Source organism: Lissotriton vulgaris, chromosome 4_1 (assembly GCF_964263255.1).
Source record: "Lissotriton vulgaris chromosome 4_1, aLisVul1.2, whole genome shotgun sequence".
Classification (NCBI taxonomy): domain Eukaryota; kingdom Metazoa; phylum Chordata; class Amphibia; order Caudata; family Salamandridae; genus Lissotriton; species Lissotriton vulgaris.
The window spans coordinates 16,173,515-16,201,478 of record NC_141691.1 but is presented as its reverse complement, the minus strand read 5'-3'; the positions used below and the strand labels follow the sequence as shown (position 1 = coordinate 16,201,478).

General features: G+C 42.0%; 1 protein-coding gene across 1 annotated transcript in view; it reads right to left on the bottom strand.

The window, feature by feature from the left end:
• LOC147718229 (nicotinamide N-methyltransferase-like) overlaps positions 1-27,964 on the bottom strand; it is a 77,852-nt gene that overhangs the window by 21,644 nt on the left and 28,244 nt on the right. The window contains exon 2 of the mRNA XM_086966649.1: positions 27,560-27,767. Coding sequence (XP_086822775.1) covers positions 27,560-27,767 — 208 coding nt within the window. The remainder of the gene's footprint in view (positions 1-27,559; positions 27,768-27,964) is intronic.

The window sequence follows — 27,964 nt, the reverse complement described above, 5'->3', positions numbered from 1 at the left end:
TAATAATTTGCTTAGTTGATGTGTTTTAAAATATGGCATATCTACATTCTTAGAACCACCTTGAGCCCTTGCATTGCCTGTACACCACTGCTCTGTCCAAAAATGTGAAATACCACTCCTAGCTAGACTGTTTTTTCACTGTAGTAATCATTTTGCTGAATTGCAAAGCATACTGTCATGTGTCTAAGATCACAGTGTGAGTCAGAGTTCATTTCAGAAACATGTGGCAGAATAATTTGCTTTTTTAATGTGTTTTAAAATATGGCAAAATATGTAATCATGGAGTAAGTCATTCCTTATGACAGTTAGTGCGATAAAGTTGAAAGCAGCATGTGTGTCTGAATTCCCAAATAGTCTCCATGCTGTGTAATAAAGATCCTGGGTGTGCTGTAGAAATTGTATACCAACTTTTTCAGTAGCATGTACAAATTGTTTCAGTGAATTCTGATTTCTACATTCTTAGACACACCTTGAGCCCTTGCATTGCCTGTACACCACTGCACTGTCTAAAAATGTGAAACAGCACTCCTAGCTAGACTGTTTTTCACTGTAGTAACCATTTTGCTGAATTGCAAGGAATACTGTCATGTGTCTAAGATCACAGTGTGAATCAGACTTCATTGCAGAAACATGTGGCAGAATAATTTGCTTTCTTAATGTGTCCTGAAATTGAGGCAGAGGACAAGGAGGAGTTAGAAGCCACACTCCAACTTGAAGAATTTCTCATGGCCCTTGGTAGCCTCTGGGAAGGCAGCGGGTCCAGACCAGATCCCATTGGAATTCTTTAAAGTCTTTCAGACGGTATTAGTAGCTGATATGTTTAATGTTATGGTACTTGCCCAGAAGGGGGAATCAATACCGGACTCCTGGGGGGCGGCGGACATCATAGTGATAGCCAAAAAGGGTACACCAGCGACGGCCCCAGGCTCGTATAGACCTATCACTTTAATGAGCGCCGAAGTGAAGGTGTTCTCTAAAATACTGGCTAAAAGTTATTGAGAGATTGGTTAGCCCCTCTCAGCATGGGTTCATCCCAGGTAAGGGTACAACGCAACATGTCAGGCAAGTAATTACTATGTTCGATGCAGCAGGTACTCTAGGAGACCCTATGGCAGCACTCTTTTTAGATGCTGAAAAAGCATTTGATAGGGTCTCCTGGAGTTATCTATGGGCTGTCATGAGATGGAGCAGTATAGGGGATGGATTTATAAAGGCTATACAAACTCTTTATAAAGACCCAAAAGCTAAGATCAGGGTCAACAGAGGGCACTCTGCCTGCGGGTAAATTTAGTAGGGGGACCCAGCAGGGTTGTCCTTCCTCTCCCTTATTATTTGCTCTTTATTGAAATCCTTTTCTCCATCGACTAGAAAAAAATACGAAGTTATCGGCAATGCTGATGAATGGCTGCTCGATAAAATCTTTGGCGTATACAGACGACGTGGCCATTATGACACCCAACCCGGCAGGGGCTATTAGTGAGGTGGAACTGGAAGCCAACAAGTTCGGCCGGGTATCGGGTTATAGTTTAAACTCCTCAAAAACACAAATTGTAGGGAATAGGTATGTAGATTGTAACGATGAAATGGTGGTTGAATCTGCAGTATACTTGGGAATCGTGATTTCTGCAAATTTAGAAAGCATAGTAAAGAATAATAAGAATCCCTTAATGACTCAAGTAAAAGCTGACCTGGATAGATTAAACAATTTACATTTGTCACTAGTCGGATGTACGAATATAATTAAGATGTTGATTTTCCCTAAGTTTCTCTTTCTTTTTAGATCTATCCCATTATTATTTGGAATAAGCTGGTTTAATACACTAGAGGTGATTATGAATAGATGTATATGGGCGCAGGGGAAGACACGGAGGGTTTATAGGTTCATCTCCCTCCTGAGAGAGAAAGGTGGGTAGGGAGCACCAGATTTTAGATTGTAATATATGGCCGCATCCTTACAATATATGCCGGGATTAATCGGAGGGGCAAATCTTGATAGAAGAGTATCCAGCTTCTCCACGGAGGTATATGCAACAATACTTGGGGCAGAAGCGGGAAACTACTTGTTAAATAGCGTCGATTTTAGAAACTTTAAAAGGACATGGTATAAAACAATAGCTGCTGCAGTGAATATTTGGAGGGCTTTTTTGAAAAAGTCTAAATTAGGTAGATACAACAGATATGTGATGATGTATAAAAACAAGTCGTTTCCCCCAGATGTATTTTCAGATATGGTAATGGCATGCTGGGTTGCAAGGGGCATCACACAGATTGGTGACATTGTTAATCCTGATGGAATGATGCAGTTTAGCGATATGAGGTACAGGTACGGTCTGGGCAATAGATGTTTTTTTAAGTATCTTCAAATTAGGAGTTTTCTGGGTAGCAAGCAGGGTGGAGCTTCTGGGTTTAGTAGAAATGATATCCTTGAGAAAATAAAGATGTACGGGGACTGTACAATACGATCCGTTTACGCAATTCTGGTAAAGGGAAAAAATGATGATTTGGAAAAACACAGTAATAAGTGGGCCGAGAAATTGGGTGGTGACCAGGGTTGGTTTCAGGAATCCCTGGAATTAGGTTGAACAGTTCTGTGTTCATCCCCTTTGCAATCACAACACTATAAAACCCTTTTCTCTTTATACTTCATGCCAGCGAGGATTGAAAAGTAAGGTGGTAATACGGGGGTTTGTTGTCCCAGATGTAATTCCTTAGAGGCAGACAGTGTTCATATTTTTGCCACCTACCCTCAAATGCACACACTAGTGAGGGATATAGAGATGTTTTTTCACAGGTCACTAGGAATACAAATTGTGCTCACCCCATCTTGGATACTTTTAGGGGTTGGTGCAGATGAGGAAGAAATACCAAGGGATTTTTTGTTTGCAGCTATGGCAGTGTACAGGTTAACCATAGCCAGGGCATGGCTTGATAAATATCCTCCGGGAATGCAAACCTGGCTGGCTAACTTATTGTCTGTATATTATTTGGAAAAGAATATCTAGGAAGGGTAAGAGGAAGAGGACCTTGGCCTTAAAAATATGGGACCCAGTAAACAAGTGGAAAGAAAGATTGGGTAATCACTAAACATCTGGGGTAAAGTATTTGGGTTTCTTTTTTTTTTTTTGTTAAAACTGATAAAAGGTTAAATATACTTTGAGCATGTACTGTATACAGGTAAAAGTTTTGAACTGTGAAAATAATAACTGAAATATTCATGTTGAATTGTAAAAAAAGTAAAAGTGTGTATAACTTGGAAAATAAAAATATATATTATAAAATAATAAAAATAAAGATCCTGAATGTGCTGTAGAAATTGCATACCAACTTTTTCAGTAGCAAGTACAAAATATTTTAGTGAATACTGACTTCTACATTCTTAGACCCACCTTGAGCCCTTGCATTGCCTGTACACCACTGCACTGTCCAAAAATTTGAAACACCACTCCTAACTAGACTGCTTTTTCACTGTAGTAATCATTTTGCTGAATTGCAAGGCATACTGTCATGTGTCTAGGATCACTATGTGAGTCAGAGTTCATTTCAGAAACATTTGGCAGAATAATTTTCTTTGTTAATGTTTTTTAAAATATGGCAAAAGATGTAGTCATGGAGTAAGTCATTCCTTATGCCAGTTAGTGCTATAAATTTGAAAGCAGCATATGTCTCAAGCCTCTGAATTCCCAAATAGTCTCCATGCTGTGTGATAAAGATCCCGGGTGTGCTGTAGAAATTGCATACCAACTTTTTCAGTAGCATGTACAAATTATTTCAGTTAATTCTCATTTCTACATTCTTAGACCCACCTTGAGCCCTTGCATTGCCTGTACACCACTGCACTGTCCTAAAATGTGAAACATCACTTTCAGCAAGACTCTCTTGCACTGTAGTAATAATTTTACTGAATTGCAAGGCATACTGTCATGTGTCTAAGATCACAGTGTGAGTCAGCATTCATTTCTGAAAAATGTGGCAGAATAATTTGCTTAGTTGATGTTTTTAAAAAGTATGGGAATACATGCACTCATGAAATTGATAAAACTATTTTTGTATTATCAATTAGTAAAAATAATAAACTGAAGTGTTTATATTTTTATGCTGGGTACAGCACGATTATAAAATGTATTATGGATCAAAATCAGGAGAACTTTGAAGTCACTTTTGAAATTTCAAACACTCTGATAGAGGACTTAAATGTACCTTTTGTGGACAGCAGCAATGAAGAACAACTTATTGGTGCAGGAGATATAACCTGTGATTTTTGGGATGAAAGTTTGGACATTGAATTTATAGATGCATTAGATGATATTGAGTTTAATGTGTTAAGTTCGGAAGTAGATGACGATATTACAGAAATTTCTGATGACATCATGCTAGATGTTCTCTTGCAATATGAAATGTCACAAAAATAAATTTATGATTAAACATTAAAAGTAATTTCAGAGAGTTTTCTTGTACAATTGTAAGCTTTGAGCTAGTAGCCAATTTATTGTGGTATAAACTGAGTCTTACAGCATAGTTTTTATTTCCAGGTGTATATTGTTTGACTTTTAGCAAAGTCTCTGTGATTGTTGATTTCCTATTATACAAAGCTATTCAAGAGAATGGGTGTTTGTATGCACTGTGCTAAAAATGAGACTATTTGTGATCTTAGACATATGACAGTATGCCTTGCAATTTAGTAAAATGAGTACTACAGTGAAAGAGAGTCTTGCTGGGAGTGCTGTTTCAGAGTTTATGACAGTGCAGTGGTGTTCAGGGAGTGTAGAGGATCAAGGTGAGACTGAGAATGTACCAATGAGAATTCACTGAAATGATTACTACATGCAACAGAGACAGTTGCTATGCAATTTCAACATCACATCCATGATTTTTATTACACAGCGTGGAGACTATTTTGGAATTCAGAGGCCTGGCACACATGCTGCTTTTGACTTTCTAGCACTAATTGTCCTAAGGCCTGACTCACTCCATGAGTACATGTATTCCCATATGTTTAAAAACATGAACTAAGTAAGATTATTCTGCCACATTTTTTTTAAATGATTGTTGACTCACACTGTGATCTTAGACACATGATAGTATCCCTTGCAATTCAGTAGAATGATTACTACAGTGAAAAGGAGTTTTGCTGGGTGTGCTGTTTCAGATTTTAGGACAGTGCATTAGTGTTGAAAGAGTTTAGCAGCTTTTGATAGGGATGGTGTTTCAGGGTGTAGGACAGTGCAGTGCTGTCCTGGTAGTATAAGGGGTCAAGGTGGGACTAAGACTATAGAAATGAAAATACACTGAAACGATTACTACATGCTACCGAAGAGTTGCTGAGGCATTTCAACAGCACACACAGTATCTCTATTACACAACATGGAGACTATTTGGGAATTAAGAGGCCTGATACACATGCTGCATAGATTTTTATAGTTCCACATGTCCTAAAGTCTGACTCACTGCATAAGTACATGTATTTCCATATTTTTAAACACATCAAGTGAGAACATTTTTCTGCCGCAATTATATGAAATGAACACTAACTCACAGTGTGACCTTAGACACATGACAGTATCCCTTAAAATTCAGTAAAATTATTACTACAGTGAAAGGGGTTCTTGGAGGTAGTGCAGTTTCAGGGTTTAGGGCAGTGCAGTGGTGTTTAAACATTATAGAGGCATTTGCTAAGGATGGTGATTCTGGATTTAAAGCAGTGCTGTAGTGCTGAAAGAGTTTAGCAGGTTTTGCTAGGGATGGTGTATCAGGGTTTAAGACAGTGCAGTGCAGTTCAGGCAGTGGAGGGGGTCAAGGTGGGACTGAGAATGTAGAAATGAAAATGTACTGAAATTATTAGTACATGCTAAAGAGAAAGTTTCTATGGCATTTCTACAATACACTCAGGATGTTTAACATGTATTGCTACAAAGTCATATGTAGTATGTTTGTCAGGTTTCTTAATTATCAAATATTCTCCATGCTGTGTAATAAAGATCCTGTATGTGCTGTAGAAATGCCATTGCAACTCTCTCTGTAGCATGCAGTAATCATTTCAGTGAATTGCTAGGGATATTTTGATTTCTCTAGAATCAGAATGTGAGTTAGTGTGTTTTTGGGAATATTGTGATAGAATCACTTGCTCAATGCATGTGTTTGCAGATATGAGAATACATGTACTCATGGAGTGAGTCAGGCTTTAGGACATACAGTGCTTTATTCTCCTAGCCCTTACATGATACCATGCATTGCCCAAGCACAACTGTATTGTTCTAAACTCAGAATTATCAGTCTCATCTTGAACCTCTACAGTGCCTGAACACCACTGCACTGTCCTAAATCCTGAAATACCATCCCTAGCAAAACCTGCAAAAGTCTTTCAACACTACTGCACTGTCCTAAACCCTGAAACAGCACTCACTGCTTGATCTCCTACAGTGCCCGAACTCTGCTGTTGTGCCTTAAAATTACTTATGGAGTGAACCAGACTTAACAACATATAGTGCTTTTAATTACTATGTAGTATGCTAGTAGTGGTCTACAATTGTAACAAAATAATTAAATATGTTGTTTTTCTTCAGAACAGAGTTTATTTATCTACAGAAAGAAAAAAAAAGATGCCATCTAAAATTGAGAGAAGAAAAAGATATAAACAGGCTTACATTTCCCAGAAAAAAGAAGTACAAGATTTATCTTAAGAGTAATGTCAGGAAAAAACAGAGAAAGCTCCTGGTAAGTCAACAAAGGATTTTATGAGGAAAATACCTAAATTTAGAAAAACTGTGGACAATCAGGAAAAAAAGAAAAAAATGTCTGTAACTACAAAAAAAAACAGAAAAAAAATGATAGAAAAATATGTGGGAAAGATACTCTTTATAGTAATAGACGAAAAAATCAATTTGTTGAGATTCGGAAGCGAATGTTTCATAACAGAGTTGTTGGAAATTTATGAATAAATTTAAAGAATTGTAAAAGAAAAACAGCTTTTTATAAGAAGAAAACACATATCCAGTCAATTGTGGAAAGAGCTTTTGTAGTAAAAAAAACTGTTTGTTTTAGTATTCAGTAGGATTCAAACACTAGATAAGCCAATCAATGTTATGAAGGTCAAAAGTGAGTTGAAAGGACTAATTAATAGAACTAATTTTTGTAATGCTTTTTCTGGAGAATGGAAACATAGTTCAAGTTGTGAGCCTTTTTTTAATGAAAAGAGTTACTTTCAGAGTAATGAGTAGTTGCATGCAGTTGACACCGGTGGTCGAGCTTATGAGGTTAAGAATGGTAGCCCGATTGAAAAAGAGAAAATTGTCCCTATAAATGCAGAAGAGGTGTTAGCTGATGAAGTTTTAGGAAGACGTCCAAATGCTCCAGTGTACACTTGGAATTGTAGTAGTGTTTGTAGTGTATGACAGGATTCAATTGATTTCTTTCGCAATTGTTTACATAAGTATACTAAGAAAAGTGTTAAACAGAAGATTAAGATGTTGCAAGAATTAGACCCTTGCAGAGTGAGTGAAAAAATGGGTTTGCAAGGTCATTCTTAGGCTTGTCTTTCTAAAAAAGTATGTCAGAGTGTTTTTCACCATTTTAGGATGTTAGCAGTGCATCATACTGAAGTGAGGAAATTAGTGAGAAGGTTGTATTATGCAAAAAGTCCAGCACTTAAGCTAAAACAGTTAAACAGTGCTATTTTGCATGGATCTGTATTAGATGTAATCAACATTTGTGAAGAAATTGAAGTTAGTTACTTTGGTCCTGAAGAAGAAAGTGCAGAAACAGATACAATAATAGAAGGAAATGTGGAAGAAAATGTACAGAATTTTATTACAGAAAATTTTGAGCAAGAAATTACAAGGTTTACGGTCATTTCAGGTAAACGGCCAAACTTTTCTTGTATTTGTTGTAGACAAATTCATTATAAAAATCAGACCAGGTAGGTTGATCTACATTTAAACAGTGAAAAGGAGAATAATAGTGAGTGGAAGGAATTTGCAACTTATTTGTTGGTTGAGAATTGTTTTGAATTGGGTTCTGATTAACGTATTTGTAAATATTGCTATAATAAATTAGATGAGAATAAGATGCCTGCTAGAGCTGTTCATAATAATCTTGAGTTGGTAAATATTCCTTCCTACTTGTGAGTCTATTCTCATTCAATGTGTGCATCCATTTCAGGCTATTGTTTGCATGGAGTCTAACACAGGGAAATTGCCTCCTTCTGATTTACAGAGAGGATTAAAGGGAAGAGTTGTTTATTTGCCTCTAGGTTTAAAGAAAAATATTGAAACAATTGGTGTAGAAAATGTGGAAGAGGAACCTCTAGTTATTCTAGTTAATGGTGTTCTTACGAAGAGTAAGAAAATATGGCAAGAATTAGTGGATGTTAGGAAAGTGAAAAAGGCAACATTGTATTTGGTAAAAAATAATCAATACTATAAAAATGTGTATGTAGGAGAAGAGGAAACAACTGTAGAAGAGGAGAGTGATTTGCCAACTGCACAAATTGAAAAAGTGGATGCGTCCAGAACTGAAGAAATTTATGAACATTATAGTGTGCATCCACTTCACTCTAAATAAGTGATAGGAACTACTATTGAGTTATGAAAGAAGCGAAAGGAAGTCCCATTATTGTATGGGAAGAAAGCTTCGAAGCTCTTTGCTTCCCTCAGTTAGTCCCAAAAGAAAAAAGGTGAACGACCTGTGCAGATTCCTGCATCTGAATACCGGGCATCAAGGTTAAATGCAGAAGATCCAAGGTTTTGTCGATGTATTCCATATTTGTTTCATCTTCTGTTTGAGAGTGACTTGTCTGGACTTTCTTATGCAGTGAACCATATACTAAAAAGTGAAGAACATTTGCAAAATGTTTCGGCAAAGGACTTTATGGATAAAGTCCAACAGAAAGATACTGTTTTGAAATCTCAGGTAATTAATCTCATGGCATGTCAGCGTGGTACTAATAAGTATTGGTACCATCGTCATGGGGAATTGAAATGTATGCTAAGAAACTTAGGAACTCCTACATGGTTCCCTACACTAAGCTGTGCAGAGTATGCTTGGGAAGATTTACTTCAATTTCTTCAAGAGGCAATTGCTAACATAGAAAATACAGAATACAAAAAACTGGAGAACTGTGCTCTTTGGATCCAGTTAATGTATGCAGGTATTTCAATCATAGATTTGAAGCTATGATGTCTTTTATCACAAAAAAAATGAGGTTCTGTTTTTCTTTTGGAGAAAGGAGTATCAAGCAAGAGGTGCTCCTCACATACATATGCTGCTATGGATCAAAGATGCCCCTAAATTTGGAACAGATTCAGATGACACAGTGATGAGTTTTATTGAACAATATTCTACATGTGCTGTACCCAAAAGTACAGTAGAAAAGAATTTAAGACATCAAGTCTTACGGTTTCAAACCCATCGTTGTGGAAAATACTGTCGTCGAAAGTACAAATCTAAGGATAGGTTCTACAGAAAATGACATTATTTATACAAAGATATGGACAGTATGTAATTTTAATGCTGCAACGATGCAGACCTGATGGAAGAAAACTCACAACTTTAATAAAAAATTGTTGTGGCTTCTCAAATATGAATATCAGGAAAAACTTTCGTAACTGTAGCAATTATTTTCCATGATGGTCCTTCTACAACATCAGGACATTACACAGCTTATTTAAAATGTATGAAAGGCTGGACTCATTGTAATGATACTCAATTGATTTTTAAACAACGTTTGCCTTATGACTTAGCAAATTCATACCCAGTGTTTTTACAACCAAAATGTTAGGAAAATATTTGGCAAGGAGAAAATTACTGCTGTTAAGAAAGGGTAGTCTGGTGTTTAAAAGTACATTGGGAGTTAGGGTGATGAGGTTCAAAAAATTCTTGTAGTTGATGTAGAGATAGTGTAAGTGTATCAGATAGTGTGTGATGTGGCTATCACAGGAGATGTTGATCATCAGTGAGGCAGAGGTGTTTTAGATTTGTTGTAGTTATTGGAGATGCGGGTGCCATTTCTCATTCCTTTGTAGAGGTTTCTTTTAATGATATACAGCTCCTTGGTAAGGTAAAGGATGAGCAGATTGTCATCGGCATACCAGATGATGTTGAGGTTCTGATAGCATGCTAGTTCTTTAACGTTCTATGTACATGATAAATTGCATCGGGTGGAGGTATAACTATTGTTAGATGGTGCAAAAGATGTTGGTGCTTTTGGTTCATAAGGTTGGGAAACGGACGCTTAAGACTACTATTAAGTAACTTCCAAACTAAGGATTTCACACATACTATTTGGCCATGAGGAATGATGTGTGAAACAAAAAACGACAAAATGCTGTTAGCATATGTTTTGTACATTACTTTATTTAGAGTGTATAAGAAAGAAGTAATGATGTTTTGTTACTTTGTGATTGTTGATGACATTACTTACTTACGTAAAAATTGCTGTTTGAAAAAGACATTTAAGATATGTTTTTTTTCTAATTGTTACATTCTTAATGAAAATGTTGAATGAGTTATTTAAAGACAATCTTTTTTTTTGCCCGCTGTTATATGATGCGTACTATTGATCTCACTGTTTTCAGTGAAAATCAATTCATTCTGAGAATAGCAAAATAAAATAGAAAACGTATTGTACATAATATTTTGCATTGTGAAATATATATTATAACTCCCTCAGTCCCTTTCACTCACTCTCCTTCATTTATTCTCTCCCTCACTCCCCTTTCCTCCATCCGTCTCTAAGTCTCCTTCACACTTCCTCACTCACCCTCTGTTTGTCTCTCTCACTGTCTCCCTCTCTCTCCACCACTCTTCCTTTTCTTTCCTCTCTCTTTCCATTAATCTTTCTCTCTCACTTACTTCTTATTCGTTTCTCTTACTATGCTTCTTTTTCCATCACTCCCCTTCCCTCACCCTTGTATCCCTTCTCTCACTGTCACTGCCCTTCACTCAATCTGACTCCTCTTCCCCAACTTCATGTTCTCCTCTCTGTACATCAGTCCCATTCCCTTTCTCCTGCTCCCATTCCCTCACTCCCCCTCACTCTCTTTCACTCACTCCATCCGTCAATACCTTTCCCTTATTCTCCTTTCCTCATTCCCTTTTGCTAACTCCCAATCCTTTAGTCTCTCACTACCCTTCACTCCATTTCTCTTTCCTTGTCTCCCTCTGTCTCACTCAGTCTAACCACTTCACTCCCTGTCAGTTACTTGTTCTCCCTCTCTCTCTCTTCCTGACCCTTCCTTTCTTTCCCTTTCTGTTTCCTTCACTCCTACTATCTTTTGTATTATGAAATATACATTATAACTCAATTTGTTCTTGTCTTCCACAGATACCATATTTAAAAAACAAATACTATTAACTTGTTATTATTTATAAGGTAAGAATAACAAACAAAAAATACTTTTTTATCACTCTCTTACTTCTCTTTCTCTCTTTCTCATTCTTTAATCTTTGTCTTACTACCCTTCCTTTACTCATCTTACTCACCTTTCCTCATTTTCATTACTCCACTTCATTCATCTTTACAGTCCTTCTCTCACTATCAATACTCTTTCTTCACCCTCACTCACGTTATCCAACTACCTCTTTCCCCTCTCTGTTCCTCACTTTTCTTTCCTATCTTACTCCATCACTATCTTTGTCTTGATGTATCCCTCAGTCTCTTCTCACTCCCCCTTACTCTCTTTCCAACCCTCACTTACCTTCACTCACTCTACTTCTCTCACTTCCTCACTCCCTTTCTCGCACTCCATCCGTCAGTCCCCTTCCCTTACTCCCCTTTCCTCATTCACTTTTGCTAACTCTCATTTTTTAGTCCTTCACTTGCCTTCACTCCATTTCTCTCTCCCTCTGTCCCTCTGTCTCACTCAGTCTAACCGCTTCACTCCCTGTCAGTCACTCATTCTCCCTCTCTTTCTCTCTGACTCTCTTCTTCTCTCTCTCTCTTACTCACCCTTCCTCTCTTTCCCTTCCTGTTTCCTTCACTCCTACTGTATCTCTCAGTCCCTTTTGCACTCTTTCAATCTCCTTCCTTTTCTGTCATTCTGCGTTTGTCACCCTCAAATCCTTTTTCTCATTGTTACTGCCTTTCACTCTTCCTCAGTATTTTTCCCTCATTCCCTTTCCTTCACTCCTCTTTCGTCACTCCCTCACTCCATCTCACTCCATCTCACTCCATCTCACTTACACAGGTCCATTCACTCCCTCCCTCTCTTTTTTTCCCTCTATGTTTCACTTCCATTCTCCCTCCGTCTCATTCACTCTAACTGCCTCACTCCCTCTCAGTCGCTTGGTCTCCCTCTCTGTCGCTCTTTCCCTCTCTCTCCCTTACCCTTAATCTTCTTTATTCTGTCTTTCTACCATCCCCCACTCTCCCTCACTCACTTTACTTCTCTCTTAATTGTATTTCTTCTCCTTAATTCTCCTTCCCTCACCCTCATACCCCTTCACTAACTCCCCTATTACACTTCCTCCTGTCTGTACCTCACCCCCTTCTCTTTTATGCTGTTTCCCTCACTCTCCCTCACTCTTCTTCCCTTACTGCCATTCACTTACTTTTTAATTCCCCTTACCTCACTCCCCTACCCTTAGTCTCCTTGTTTCAGTCACTCTTTGACTCTCCTTTCCCCAGTCATCATACTCCCCTTTCCTCACTCATTCTCTCCGTCCCTTCCTCCTCTTCACTCCACTACACATTCATTCAAAATAAAAATGACACAGTATATAAGAAATACAGTTCTTCTTGGAGAAGTGAAGTTAGTTCTGAAAAGAACTTTTTTTTGTCTTTTTGTTTTATATATTTTTTCTTTTTTAAACAGTTTTATATTTTTGTGTGTTTTTTGTATGAAAAAAATAAACAGGAAACGAAAAACTGTTCAACAGGAACAAACTTAATAAAATAAAAATACAATTATTTTCGTGAGCATTGGTGCTCCCTAATTTTATTTTCTATTAGGTTGACACTCTGCTCTCCATATCATAGCATTTCAGCGCAAAAGTTACATTTAATATGTACACTGCCCAAAAGTGGGCGGATAAGTAAAGCTGATGTCGATGGAGATGCAGATGGTGCTCCTGACGAGGTGCCTGTGCATAATGGTGAGGGTGCACATTTTTGACATGCCGCAACATGGTGTTAATGCTGAAGGAGTATTTCTTCTGAGGGTTTCCCTTTGACAGCACAATCCCACAAATAGTACATGTTACCTTTGGAGCATTCACTTGTTTCTGCCCATCAGGAAAAGTGAAGAACTTCCATATGAAGGATGTCTTCGTCTTCTTGGCACGTGGGTCCACATTGATTCAGAAGTGGAGGAATCCTGTGGCTGCTGTCGTTCTGCCATATTTCCACTCCAAATCCTGGAGGTAAACTCCAAAGCTGGAACAAAACAGCAAAGGACCTTCTCCCAAGAAAGTCAAAGAGATAGTGAGGGAAGTTGGTGGGGTTTTTGAAGATTCTGGAAAAGAAACTACTATAAACCAATCAAAAGTGTTGTTTTCAAGTCACATGACTTTACGTGCGCGCACCCGTGCGCGCACCCGTGCGCGCACATTGCGCGACCGTCGCATATGACGTTTTACCTGATTTACGTAAATTCTTTTAAAAACGTGAAAAGGAGGCAGGGAAGAGACTCTCTGACCCCCTAGGCCTTCTCATGCCTGAAGAGGCAGAAGTGACTCAAAAACAAAAGTGGATAACGTGAAAAGGGAGCAGGGTAAAGACTTCCAGACCCCCTAGGCCTTCTCTGGGGGTCCCTAAAGGACCCGGAAGAGCAAAAAACCTTTTTTTTAATAAAAAAAGCGCAAGATCCAAGCACCCTCGAGGCAGAAGTCAGTCAAAAACAATAGTGGAAAACGTGAAAAGGGGTCAGGGTAGAGACTCCTTGACCCCTAGGCCTTCTCAGGGGTTCTCTAAACGACCCCCAAGGGCAAAAAAATAATTTGTGCGCGCACGTAGGAAATTAAAAAAAATAATAATCTTTGAAAAATGTGACTGTTTATATTTTGATTGAACAAGTAGACAATACTATTCAACTATATACAAATCATAAAAACTAGCTGTGCCTTTGTATAATATAGGATACAGTCAATGTATTACAATATACAAAGGCAGTTTGTTGAAAAATAAATATATAAAAAATATAAAAATTGATTAGTATTTTAAAAACCTTTGAAATTCACTTAAAAAAACATAGTTTTCACACACGTTATAGTTAGGAATTAGCATTGAAAAAAACCTTACAAATTCACTGAAGAAACCATAGGTTTCAGGCCTGATAGAGTTAGGAATTAGCATTTAAAAAACCTTTGAAATTCAACGAAGAAACCATAGGTTTCAGGCCTGATATAGTTAGGAAATAGCATTTAAAAAAACCTTAGAAATTCACTGAAAAAAATGTAGACTTTAGGGGTGTTATAGTTAGCTGGACATTTCACTCATACAAAACCATTGAAATTCCTCCGGTATAGTTAGTTGTACTAACTATATCTCGTGCGCCCGCAATCCAATGCTGATGATGTCACATATTACATCATTCATGCCATGGTCAGTGACATCACTGATGACATCTCCAATGACATCACTGATCACATAATCCACGTGACTATACATCTCATCATACACTAGTATAACCTTTCGTCACTCACTGTCAAAGTACCATATTTGAATCCATTGACACACCGATACAAGTTTCAAAAAACCCACTAGGTGATTCCTAAATCTATACACACATCTAATCACTTACCTACAGATTCACTCATACATGCAGTGAATGATCATTAGAAGACTATCCAATATACTTATACACCTATATCGACATTACACACCAGCACACATCCTATTCACTTATAAAGTCATCCTATTCACTTATTCAAACAATGGATCATACTTACATTTACTTAGCTATACACTTATACAAACACCACTTTATCTATTGATATAGATAGTAAATTATACTTAGTGTGCTATAAAATCACTATTACAAGTATACAGTTATCTATACACTCATTCATACAATCACTGAGTCTTACGTATACTCATTTATAAACAACAACTGACACATACATTGCCCTTTAATTTTCTACTTTGCTGGACATGTACCATTAAGAGAGATATTTGCTCATCACCACACCCATAAATATATTCACTCACCCAAACCACTGTTATAACATGTAGTCTTAACGTCATATACCTACTAAATCAACAATTCACACATCTTTGGGCAGTACCACACCTCCCACTGAACCACACACATATTCACTCTCCCATACAAATACTTAGTTAACTAATCAATAACTAATATACACTTTCAAATAGCTAGTAACCAACTGGATAAGTAGTTTTTACAACAACTGACAAAGCGATACAGATGTTCACACAGTTTAGTCACTATCCAATATATTTAGAGAGACACTTTAAATTAGTCAAGTAAACAGCCAATCACACTGCTACTAAATCTTCCAGATATTTATATTTATATATCTACTCATTCTTCAATGCAAATTGCTATATATATAATACATATTTAAATAACAAAGCAAACAACATTCACTGGATGATGTCATCAGTGATGTAATTTGAGACATGTGGAAAGAGGTTTAGTAAATGGAGCAATGGGTCATGTTGTTGATTTTGTGAATTACCAAAATAGAGATGGAATGAAAAATTTAAAAATTAAATTTGATGGTATTGAAGAAGGGTACCAAATCTGATGTTTTTCTGCTCGTTTTTTGCTAGTGAAAGATGTATATGTACGCAGAAAACAGTTTCCTGTTCGTTTGGAATATGCTGTAACTATTCATAAATCTTAATGTTTAAGTGTTGATAGTGCTTTGGTGAATATTGGAAATTCTGTGTTCAAGGAGGGCATGGCATATGTTGCTTTATCTCGAGTCAGAACTTTATCTGGATTGTTCTTGATTGATTTTGATGAGACAAAGATTACTGCAGATCTAAATTGTGTAAAAGAATATAATAGGTTAAGAAGAGAGTATGCTCCAAATTTACCTCAATATCCTCTGTTTGAAAAGCGTGTGGTAGGCCAAAAAAGAATAAATGAGAGAAATTGTAGTGAAGTTGTAGCAAAAAGAAAAAGTAGATGAAACAGTAATTGTAAGCAGAAACGAAATGGATTCAGTTAAAGATGATGTTGGATTTCCGTTTGAAAATAGTTCTGGTGTCAACTGCTATGCTAATGTAGTGGTTAATGTTGTTTTTTTTTCTCCAAACTGTAAAAGAACAGATTGCTGAAAATCGTGATCAAACACGTTGTTGTTTATTAAATTCTATATTAGAGAAATGTAGCAGTGATGGAACAAAAATACAAAGTGTTTCTGAAATTCGAAAGGTTTTAGACATATGTTCTGGTCTAAATCAATTTACACAGAATATTCAGCAAGATTGTCAGGAATTTCTAATATATATGCTTGTTGTTTTGCAAGATGAAGGTGTAGATGTAGAAAATCTTTTTGACCTTTCTTATAAATGGCAAAATGACTGTGACAATTGCTTCTTTTCAAGTAGTACTACAGGAGACACTGAAAGATTTATATGTTTAACTTTACCAGACCACAAATCAGTCTCTTTTAATAATGTAGTTAGAGCAGCAAATCAAAATCAACTTTATTTTTAAGAAGATATGGACAGTATGTTATTTTAATGTTCCAACAATGTAGACCTGATGGAATTAAATTGACAACATTAATTACAAATGTTGTGGCTTCTCAATTATCAATTTCAGGAAGAACCTTTACAACTGCAGCAATTATTTACCATGATGGTCCTTCAAGAACATCAGAACATTATACATGCTGCTTAAAATGTCAAACAGGGTGAAAGCTATGTAATGATACTCAATTGACTTTCAAACAACGTTTGCCTTCAGACTTACTAAATTCTTACCTAGTGTTCTTACAACCAAAGTTTTAGGGAAGGTAATAGGCCTATGAAGATTACAGCAGTTAATATAACTTAATTTGCTCTTCAAAATTACTTTCTGAATGAGAGTGATGAAGATAATAAAAAACATGTATTTTTCATACAGATAGTATATTTTTATCATATAGTGTGTGCTGTGAGTATTAGACAAATTATTTATAAAAAGTAAGGTAGAGGTGGAAGTAAAATTCTTGTTTCATAATGTAAAAGGTGTTGGAGCTTTTCTTTCAGAAAGTCGGGTAAATGAGACATTAAGAAAACAGTGGACTAATTTACATAGAAAAGGACTTTCCATATGCTATTAGGCCTCGTGGAAAGGCGGATGGATCAAAAGTGAGTTTAGATATCTCTTTAAAAATTATACATTATTTAAGAAATTATTCATTCAATGGGTTTTTTAAACACAATAATTTTGATTGTGTTTTTTTTGCCGGCTGTTATATGATGAGTACTATTGAAGTCACTGTTTTAGGTGAAATTCAATATATTCTGAGAACAGCAAAAATAAACCATTTAACATGATGTTGAAATAATGTTGTAATATCAATTATTATTAAATATATATTATTTTCCCATTCTCTTATGCTCACTCACTTATTTCCACCCTCTATCACTCCTCTTAACTCACCCTCACTGGCCTTTTTTCACTCTCCTTCACCTCTCTTCCCATATTCCACTTTCTTCACTTATTCTCATTAACCACTCCTTCACTGCCTTTTCCCTCTCTCCCATTCATTATTTTCGAGCTGTCAGTCAGTCTACTTCACTCCCCTTCCCCTTGTTTTCTTTCTTTGTTTCCTTAATAATTCCCTTTCTCTCACTCACCTTATTTCACTTCCTTCACTCCTTCTCTCACTTCCTCTGTCATCTCACATCCTCACTTCTTTTCTCTCACTTCCTGTCTCTTAGTTTCAGTCTTTCGATCCTGTTATTCTCTCACTCCTCTTTCATCATCCTTACTCCCTAACACTCACCCACACTCCCTTACTTATCTTTCTTTAATGTCTTACTCAGTTTCTTTCTGCCAGTGTTTCCTTCACTACCTCTATGTTCTCACTCTTTCACTTCCTTTGTCTCAAGGTCATTTGCTTGTATTTTAAAAAATATACTATAAATATTCTAGTTTTTTTGTCTTTCACAGATATTAAATTTAATGGAAATATAATATTAAATTTACATTACTTATAAGGTAAGTTTGATGTACAATAAATATTTTCTCTATACTGTTTTCCATAAACTCACTACTCTTCTTTGATACTCCCACACCTCTGTTCCTTTATTGCGCTTGCCTCACTTATTTAGAAAACCCACATTTACTCTCTTTTTTCACACTGTTCTCTTACACTCACCTTCATTCAGGCCTTCTCTTTTACTTTCTTTCCTCTCTCTTCTCGTACTTCTTTGTTTTATTTTTTTCCCTTCCTTTACTCTCCTTACTACACTTCATTACCTCCTTCTCTTACTCCCTCTGTCCTCTAGGTGCAGGTATAATGTGACACAGGGGTTTACAAAGTGAGCATCTACCAACATGCGTCACTTTGTTAAAATGACTCTACAAGGTGGAATTTTTACATTTTTACACCACAAGTGACGCACCAGCGGCGTAAAAGTGACGCATGGCCTCATAAATGAGGCCCTCAAACACACCACAGGGCAAAACAGTGAAACAAATGTAGTAAAATAATAATTGCCAGCAATGCATCCTTTCAAATGGGCAAGCCCATGATCTTACCTTATGTAATGTGAGGGATGTTAACATTGTGGGAGTCTACCTTATAAACACACAGCTATGTCAAAGATTGTACACGCGGCTTGTAAATATGCCTCTCTTTTTTGTATATTCTATCTCAATTTAAGCCATTTTAAAAAAGCTTTAAACATCTCTCACAGCATTTTATATTCTTGTCTGGGTGACAATTTTAATATTCTGCATTCTAAACATCAGTGGTCTTTTTTTACTCCTCCACCCCCGTTCCTTTACTACATTGTCTTCACTTATCCTCATTCCCTTTGTGGGGTCTCCTCTGGAAAGTACAGTATGGCAGATCTTGCACTCCACCTTTGGAGCATTATATTTAACTGTCTTCTGAAAGTACACAACATGGCGGCAATAGTATACATTAGAGAGAGACAGTGAGAGAAAGAAGGCATGAGATGAAGAAGAGATGTGAACCAGCATTGGAGAAAATATAGTGGGAGAAGGGAAGTAACTGTGAGTAAACTTACTATGTAACACAGAAATGTTGCACTCTATACTATGAGTCTCACTTTATACCACAATCATGTTGCTACTATCTCATAAATTACAAATAGAATAAAAAAAATATCTCAAACAATTTATAATTTCTTAATATAAATGTATTCCTCAGAATTTTCATAATTTAGAAGAACGTCTAAGATTAACTTATCAGGAACCTCCTCATCAGAAGTGTCCATACATGAGTCCTGAAACTCAATATAGTCCAAACATTGGGGGGCGTGGCTAAGATGGCGGCCGGAGCGGACGTGTAGCCGCGGAGCTCCTCACCCTGATCCCCTGAAAACCCTGCTGAAGCCCTAATACTTAGTGCATCTGGCCCCCCACACGTCGCTGCCTGCGCAACACGCTGTGGGGTGCACCCTGAGACCCCAGAGATCACCGCGGAGGGCGACCGCTGCAGACCTTTGCCGCCGCCGCTCTACAGGGCGGAAAGACGCCGAGATCCGGGCCCCGCACTTGGCGGCTCTCCCTCGATCCCGAGGTGCTTGGCATTGCTGCAGAGCGACGTGGGGGGGTCGAGGACTGCTGCCTGGAGACGCGACCACCTCTGGAAAGAAAAGGCCCCGACTGCTGCCACTGAGGTGCTCGGGCGGCCCCGGGACTGTCCCGCGGCGCTGCCCGGGAGCGCCACTACTCTGGTCCCCGGCTTGGGCCTGCGCGGACCCCGGGCCTGCCGGCGGCGGTGTGTGCGCCCCAGGCTTTCCCGACAAAGAGGCTGACAGCGGACCGGGGGGGGGGCATCGGCACGCCGCCCCAGGGGCCCCTGGGCCGATACTGAATCACGATCGGCGAAGCGACCGACAGCTGATGCGGGCTGGGCCTAAAGGACGCTTCACACTGGGCCCCGGCTTGGGCCTTGAGGCGGTGAGGAACAGTGCACACACAAGACCCGGTGTTCTGCCCGGCCCCCCCCGACTCTGCGCGCCGGCTGAGGCCCACCCGAGCTGAACCACCGGGCCCCGCAGGCAGCTGAGAGAGCCACGGGCGGCCCGACGTTATCTGAGGTGAGGAGCTGGGAACTCGGGGGGCCAGTGGTCACGCCCCCGGTGGAGGGACAGGTGTTGGGAGCCCGGGGTCCACCCTGTGAGAGACCTTGAGACACTTGCTGGGGAAGCGCGGGGGCTGTGATTTGTGCCTGGACTGCACCCGAGGCTTGCACTGCACCCTGATTTTCCAATAGGAGCCAGGTGAACCGGCTATCCTCTCTCTACACGGCCAATTCCGGCCCACGTGGTGGGGACCAAGACCGGTAGGCCGCACTCCTTACTCCCCGGTGTTCCATGCTGCACGGGTGCCGGAGCTGGTGGGCCCCCCTGATACGACACCTTCACTGCTCTGGGACGTGAACAGTCCAGTTCCTAACCCACCTATGTCGAGCACCACGCGCAGAGGGGGCCGTCCGATCAACGAACTCTTCCTGAAATCCTCCTCTAAATCGGGGAAAACCCAATCACCTACAATGCCGGCAACTCAGACTGTCACCCCGACCAAGGAGCCTGCGGAGGCCCCATCACGAAATCGTTCCTAGAGTCCCTCTTCAACACGCTGCGTGAGGACTTCCAGACTCTGAAGCAGGACATGATGAGTGAGCAGAGGGAACTGCGCCGGGACTTGGAGGGCCTGGGGGAAAGAGTTATGGCGGTAGAAGAATCGAATCAGACCCGGGGGGACGATCTGGTGCTCCTCCAGCAGGAAGTCATCCTTCTTCAGGAACAGCAGGTGGGCCTCCAGGCCCACGCGGAGGGCCTTGAAAACCGCTCTCAGAGGAACAATATACGGGTCCGGGGTGTGCCATTGAAAGCGGAGGTGAACAGCGTCACGGAATATCTCCAAGACCTCTTCTGAGAGGTTCTCAACGAAGCAGCCGACTTCCCCATCCGCATTGACTGCGCTCATCGGGTGGGGTTGCCTCTCCGAGCTCCTGCCCCCCCTCCGGACATTCTGGCGTTCGTCCCGGACTTCCCCATGAAAGAGAGGATCCTACGAGACGCGCATAAGGCACAACCCATTCGATTCCGTGACCATCCCATTGAACTATATCAGGATCTCTCGGCGATTACTCTGCAGAAGCGCAAGGATTTCAGAGTGGTCACCACGTTCCTGAGAGACAAGGGGGTTCCCTACTCATGGGGTCACCCATTCCGTCTGATCTTCAAATGGGAAGGTACCCTGCTCCAACTCCGTTCGCTCCAGGACACCTGCGCCCTGCTGGGTATTGAACTCCCCGACGACAACTCAGACGGGGCCTCGCAAGCAACCCCACCCCGCTCGACCAAGGGCACCTGGCAGCAAGTGAGGAGATGCCGAGGCCCCAGACACACCCACCGCCCGGACCCAGGAACGATTGCGAAGAACAAAGCCGTGGCCATCGAGGAGGTCGTTAAAGACACCACTGTTAAACCCTGAACTGTGCACTGATGGGGGCCACACTTGCATTGCTACTCCGTAATGGGGGGGAGGGGGGCCGCAATGGCTGGCGCTGCCACATTCCTCTTCACTTACTTTACCTACAGGCCTGATTTGACTTTGGATAGGCCTGGGACTATGACTTGGGGACGGGAGTTACATGTTATGGTTAGAGCGGGCAGGGGGGGGACAGGGAGTTGGGCTGGGGGACGAGGGGGAATTGGGGGAGGGGGAGGTCAGGGTCTGGGAGGGGTGGGATGGAAGGTTCTGGATCCCTCCCGGCATGGCTCATCTAAGTCGACACACACTGGCACGGAGGCCGGGCGCACATAGGGCACATCGCATGCACTGCCAGGTCCACATTTCCCCTGTAAATGGCTAATCCTCCGCTGAAAATCCTCACCTTAAATGTGATAGGGCTCAACAATCCCATAAAGCGCAGAGCCGTCCTGTCCTTTCTAGAAAACTCAGGAGCCGACATCTGTCTGCTCCAAGAAACTCACTTACTCTCCAAAGACTGGCACAGGATTCGCTCCAGGGCATTCCCGACTCAACACTATTTCTCGACCCTTGAGAAGAAGGCAGGGGTGGCTCTTCTGGTAGCACGTCACTTCAAGGGGACCATAGGAGATAAAGTAGCTGACATTAAAGGGAGATTCCTGTCTTAGACACTTCACTTATGGGGGCTGGACATGGTAGTTGGGTCTTTATACGCTCCAAACTCCAAACAGGAACCATTTCTAAAAGGGGCATTAGCAGAGGCACTGCAACCCAATGTTAAGGTGGTACTGGTGGGAGGAGATGCAAACCTAGTGATGAATCCCGACATAGACAGGTCAGGCCACCGACATGGGTTTGCTGGGGCGATCACACGAGAGGGGAGCCGTTGGCTGTCAGAGGAGGGGTTCACGGATCTGTGGCGCGCGCACCATCCCACCTCCCCAGGGTACACCTTTTATTCCCACGTACACCGCACTTACGCACGCATTGATCACTTTTTTGGCAGCGCAGAAGTGTCCTCCATGATGGAGGATGTAGAGGTGCTCCCAGCGGCGCTTTCGGATCACGACGCACTCCTACTGCACTTGCAGACCCCGGCGCTTAGCACACGCAGAGGCAGATGGCGTCTCAATTACGCCCTCCTGCAACACAAGGGGGTGACACAGAAACTCCAAGACCGCATCATAGACTATCTACAAACTAATGACACCCCGGAGGTTTCCCTGACTGCGGTGTGGGGGGCGCTTAAGGCGGTGGTGAGGGGCGAGCTGATCTCAGTGGCCGTGGCAGAGGCAAAGATTCGGAAGGAAAAGAGGCTCTCCCTGTCGGCACGGGTGCTTGATCTCGAACAAGCCCATAGCCGGACCGGAGCACCCAGGATATGGAGACAGCTTAAGGCGGCTAGGGCTCAACTGGCCAGCTTGGACCTGGACAGAGCAGAGTACGCGGCCCTATGGCTGCGCCACACGTATTACGTGGGGGGGAAAAAAATGGGACGCCTACTGGCGAGTTGCCTCGAGGCTAAGACCCTGAAGGCAAGGGTACCCCCTGTCCATGCTCAGGACGGGACGATCGCCCAAGACGATGTCCAAATCGCAGAAGCTTTTCGCGGGTTCTATACCTCATTGTACACAGCGGAACCGCCACCCGAACAGACATTCACCGACACTTACCTCTGTGACGCATACATAACGCCCCTGAACGAACACGCCAAGGTCTCCCTTGACGCTCCAATCAGAACTGAAGAGGTCATCTCCGCGATCGCGCACCTCAAGCCTCTAAAAGCCCCAGGCCCGGACGGCTTCTCGGCCACCTTTTATAAAGCTTTCTGCCCCCAAATCACTCCGCTGTTAACCAGGTTGTTCAACTCCTTCCAGGGTAGAGGTTCCATCCCCCAGGACATGCTGGACGCGGACATTGTGGTTATCCCTAAACCGGGTAAGGACCCATCCCAATGCAAAGCATACAGGCCCATCTCCCTTCTCAACATCAATCTAAAATTGTTCACGAGCGTGCTGGCTGCTAGATTGGGCCCATGTCTACCGGGGATTATTGAGCTAGATCAGGCGGGATTTGTTCCCAACAGGCAATGCGTGGACAACCCTAAATGACTGCTCCATGTCATTGATAAAACTCATTACAACGGCTCCGACGCGGTCCTCCTGTCCGTGGATGCCGAGAAGGCGTTTGACAGGGTGGACTGGGGTTATTTAGACGCGGTCCTGATGCGCTATGGATTCGGAGACAGGTTCCGCACATGGGTTGCTAGCTGTTATGCCACCCCACAGGCCAGGATCTTGGTTAATGGAGTACGCTCGGAACTCCTAGACATCAGAAGGGGCACCAGACAGGGGTGCCCTCTCTCACCCCTGCTTTTCGCTCTGTACATCGAGCCCTTGGCCCAACGGATCTGAGACAATGGGTCCATAAATGGCGTTCATTTTGGCGGTGAGCCTGTATGAAGATGACATCTTGGCGGCCCTTGAGAACCCCTCGACGTTGGTACCGGCTTTGCTTTCGGAGGTGGAGCGCTTTGGGGAGGTGTCGGGGTTCAAGATGAACTTAGAGAAATCCCTAGTCCTCCCCTTAGGTCGGAACCCGACAGCGGCGCAACATGAATTCCGCACATACGGGGACTTATCTGTGCAGATGTCAATACCCTACTTGGGCATCTCTCTTACCCCGAGCACTACCGGTTGAGGAGAACTATACGACGTTAATCCAAGCCCTCAACGGAGACCTTGCAAGATGGCGGCGTCAGCCGCTCTCCTGGCTGGGACGAGTAGCAGCGGTAAAAATGACCCTGCTCCCCAAGATCCTATACCTCTTTCAGACCATCCCAGTTACGCCCCCTATCGGAGTGCTTAAACAACTGCAGCACTCCATTACACACTTTGTGTGGGCGGGTAAATGTCCTCGCGTCCGCAGAGACCTCAATACACGAACCACGGCGGAAGGCGGTCTCGGGGTGCCTGACCTCCTTCGCTATTTTCAGGCGACGCAGCTTGGCTACCTCTTAGAATGGAACAGACCCGAATCTGAAAAACGGTGGCTGTTTCAGGATCACACCATGGGCCAGATGTCCCTATGGAAGATCCCGTTCGTGAGCTGCAAGGACAGGCCCTCATATCTCAAGAAGTCCCCCATCACGAGAACGGTGATGCAGGTTTGGGACAAAGTAGCGGTACCAAAAGGCCTCACCACATTCCCGTCCCCGATGTCCCCCCTTTTTGAAAATCCAGCGTTCCCTCCGGGTATGGCCCCACGGTCATTCCCGCAGTGGCGCGACTCGGAATGCAAAGCGGCTGGCGACCTCTTCAACCCCAAGGGCTTGATGACAATCTTCACTCTGGAGGACTATTATACGCTCCCACAGATACAACGCTTCCAATACTTCCAGATTAGACATTGGCTTTTAGAGAAAGACGTGCAACCTCGTGTAGGCAGACCCATGAGAGTCTATGAACGCTGGCTTCACACGAAACGAAACGACAGACATGCAATCACAGATTTATACGCGATGCTCGGTCCACCTCCCCCTGCTGCTCGGTCGGCGGGACAGAACAGATGGGAACACGAACTAGGGCGCACCTTCACAGACAGAGAGTGGCAGGACATCTATTTCAGGGCCCAACACACCGCTTGCAATGTAGCCAGTAAGGAAGCAGCGGTGAAAATAGCGTACTACTGGCACCTCCTGCCGGCCCGGCTGCATCAGGGTAACCCATGCAGAGACCCCGGGTGCTGGAGGGGCTGTGGGCAAAGAGGGACACTCACTCACATCTTATGGGATTGTCCAGAGGTTCAAGGGTACTGGGAGGAAGTGCTCCACAGCTTTGACAAACACTTTGACACAGAAATTCCCCGATTCCCGGCCTACACACTCCTCGGCCTCCCCAACGCCATTACGTTCCCTCTGAAATCGGTCTGAGGCAAGCAGATGGGGCTGGCGATGGGAGCGGCCACCCAACATATCCTGTCACTCTGGGGCACCTCCAGGAAACCTACACACACGGGATGGCTTCATCGCTTATGGTATGTTATGGGAATGGAGAAAATACAGGCCTCCCTCACCCAAACACGGGACACATTTCTGGACATCTGGCAGCCCTTCGTCTCCCTCCTGTCGGCGGAGTTCCACGAAATCACTTGCCCAAAATATCTTAGGGTACTTAGACTTCCGAGGGATTTCCAGGGGGAACCTTGCTCACCTACCTAGGCGCTGCGGTCGTGCCAAACACGACGAACTGATGCCATCGCACTTACCACGCCGGAAAGGGGGAATTGCGGGTGGGACTGGGGAGGGAAAAGGGGGGGGGTTGGGAGTTGGATGTTTGAAAGACTGGATTATCACTCGCTCCCGTATGCAGGGCCTATTCGGCGCTGCAGGGCATGCACCATGTAGCCACCGGGGACCCTGCCGGTGGGAGGAGAGGGGTAGCGTTTCATGGCAAGGCGACCGCATGCTCGCCCGAGATGTTGATGTATCATATGTCTACTGTGTTAAACTTTCAATAAAAGATTTAAACCAAAACAAAAAAAATCACTTTTTCTCCAGAAGGCCCATAAGGAAAAATACAGCTTGGGGCATCATATTAACATGTGGCACCATGTTGTGTAGTTTCCACCCAACGTTAAGAACTGCAGGGCCGATTTACAAGCCCTATGCAACACTTTTGCACCACAGTTGCGTCACTATTTTGATGCAGTGGCAGAGTAAAGAAAAACAGCTAGGGAGATGCGTCACATTGTAATGCCCTGCATCACATTATACCTCCATCAGATATAATGTATGCAGGGTAGGCTTTCCAATGCAAGAAAGCCTCTGAAAAGTGATGCAGTGAAATCTACAATGTTTCATGCGCCACTTCTACAATGCCACTGTGTCAAAACCTTATGGTAACCCATGGTAGCACAAGGAAACTGACGCATCTCTGCTATAACTCAGAGATGTTTCAGTTTCTTGCAAATCTGCCGGTACATGTTTGTGGACAGCATAACTGTTGGGATGGTGCTAGACTTCAGGATATGTTGTGCTATAGTCCAGCTAGCTCACAATTCCTCCATAAGTACTCATGAGCTTAACACTAAACAGGACAACCCCGATCACTCAGTATCCTTTTAAACAGATGTAAAAGCCCTTATGCTCAGTCATTTGTGCTCTACTTCTCTCAGAGAAATGTACAAGTAATGCAGAGTGGGACATTTTCAATGTTTATTTAACCACCATGATTCTTGTATAAAATGTATGTGCTGTAATGATTAATAGATAAAAGCAAGTTATATTTGTTAGCAGTACCAGGACAGCAAACAAAATAACACATTCCACCATCATGCCTAAACATGGAATATATTCAAGCATATAAAGAAATCTTGAATTGTGGTGTACCCCTACTATGCAACCACTAATCAAAGTGTGCAGGGAGAGTGTGTGTGTTCTGTTTCTCTATGCAGGATGATCCAACCCCTGTTACCTGAAAGGAAAGGCTGTAAGCCCATGTCATATTCACAAGCTGGACACTCCGAGAAACTAATAAAGCATTCTCACACACGCAAATGTGTATAAGAGATTAGTGTGTGAAAGAGAAGGCAACCAAAGAAAAGTGTACATGGTGAAAGATGGCAGCACTTCTACATGGCCCCAAATAAGACACATGGCGCTCCCTTTCATGCAGTACAGCAAGGTGGCTTGAGGAGTTGCATGAATATTTGATAAATAGGCCCTTATGTTCATTTCTGTATATGCAGAGATGGAAAGTTTAAAAACGCTGTATTGCTGGTGCAATGGAATGCCTGAAAATCTGCCCCTTGCATGGATTTCCAAGCATCCAACAACAAACTTTTGAATTGCAGAAAAGTGCATAGATAATTTCAGTTGGAAGTGTAGAAAGCAGCCCAGACTTTTACACTTTCACACATACAATGTGCACACTTTTTATATTATGCACCGATCACTATTGAATACATACCTGTTGCCTTGAAGCTCACAAGTCAACTTGGCAGCATGACTACAGTCTATAGCCCCAGGGTCATTTGTCCTCCATTTTTCTACCTCTAAGTTGCATTTGTCAGTCGAGCAACCAATAATGATCTCTTCGAAATACGCACTGGCTAGAAAGAGGTACTGGAATAGAGGAGCAATGGACATCTGGATCAGAGTCTTTCCTTTCACAGCACCTGGTTAAAAACATGATGAAAATTAGAATTAGTATCAATCTTAGGAAAACAGACAATTTAAACACCCTATGAAACAGCTCCGCGCTTTTCATATTAGTAGTAACATAGAAGTTACAGAAGGAAAATTGAACATGAAACACCTAAATCATTCAAAAAGCAAACCAATGTGTAGGGGAGGTAGAGCTTGAAGCAACTCT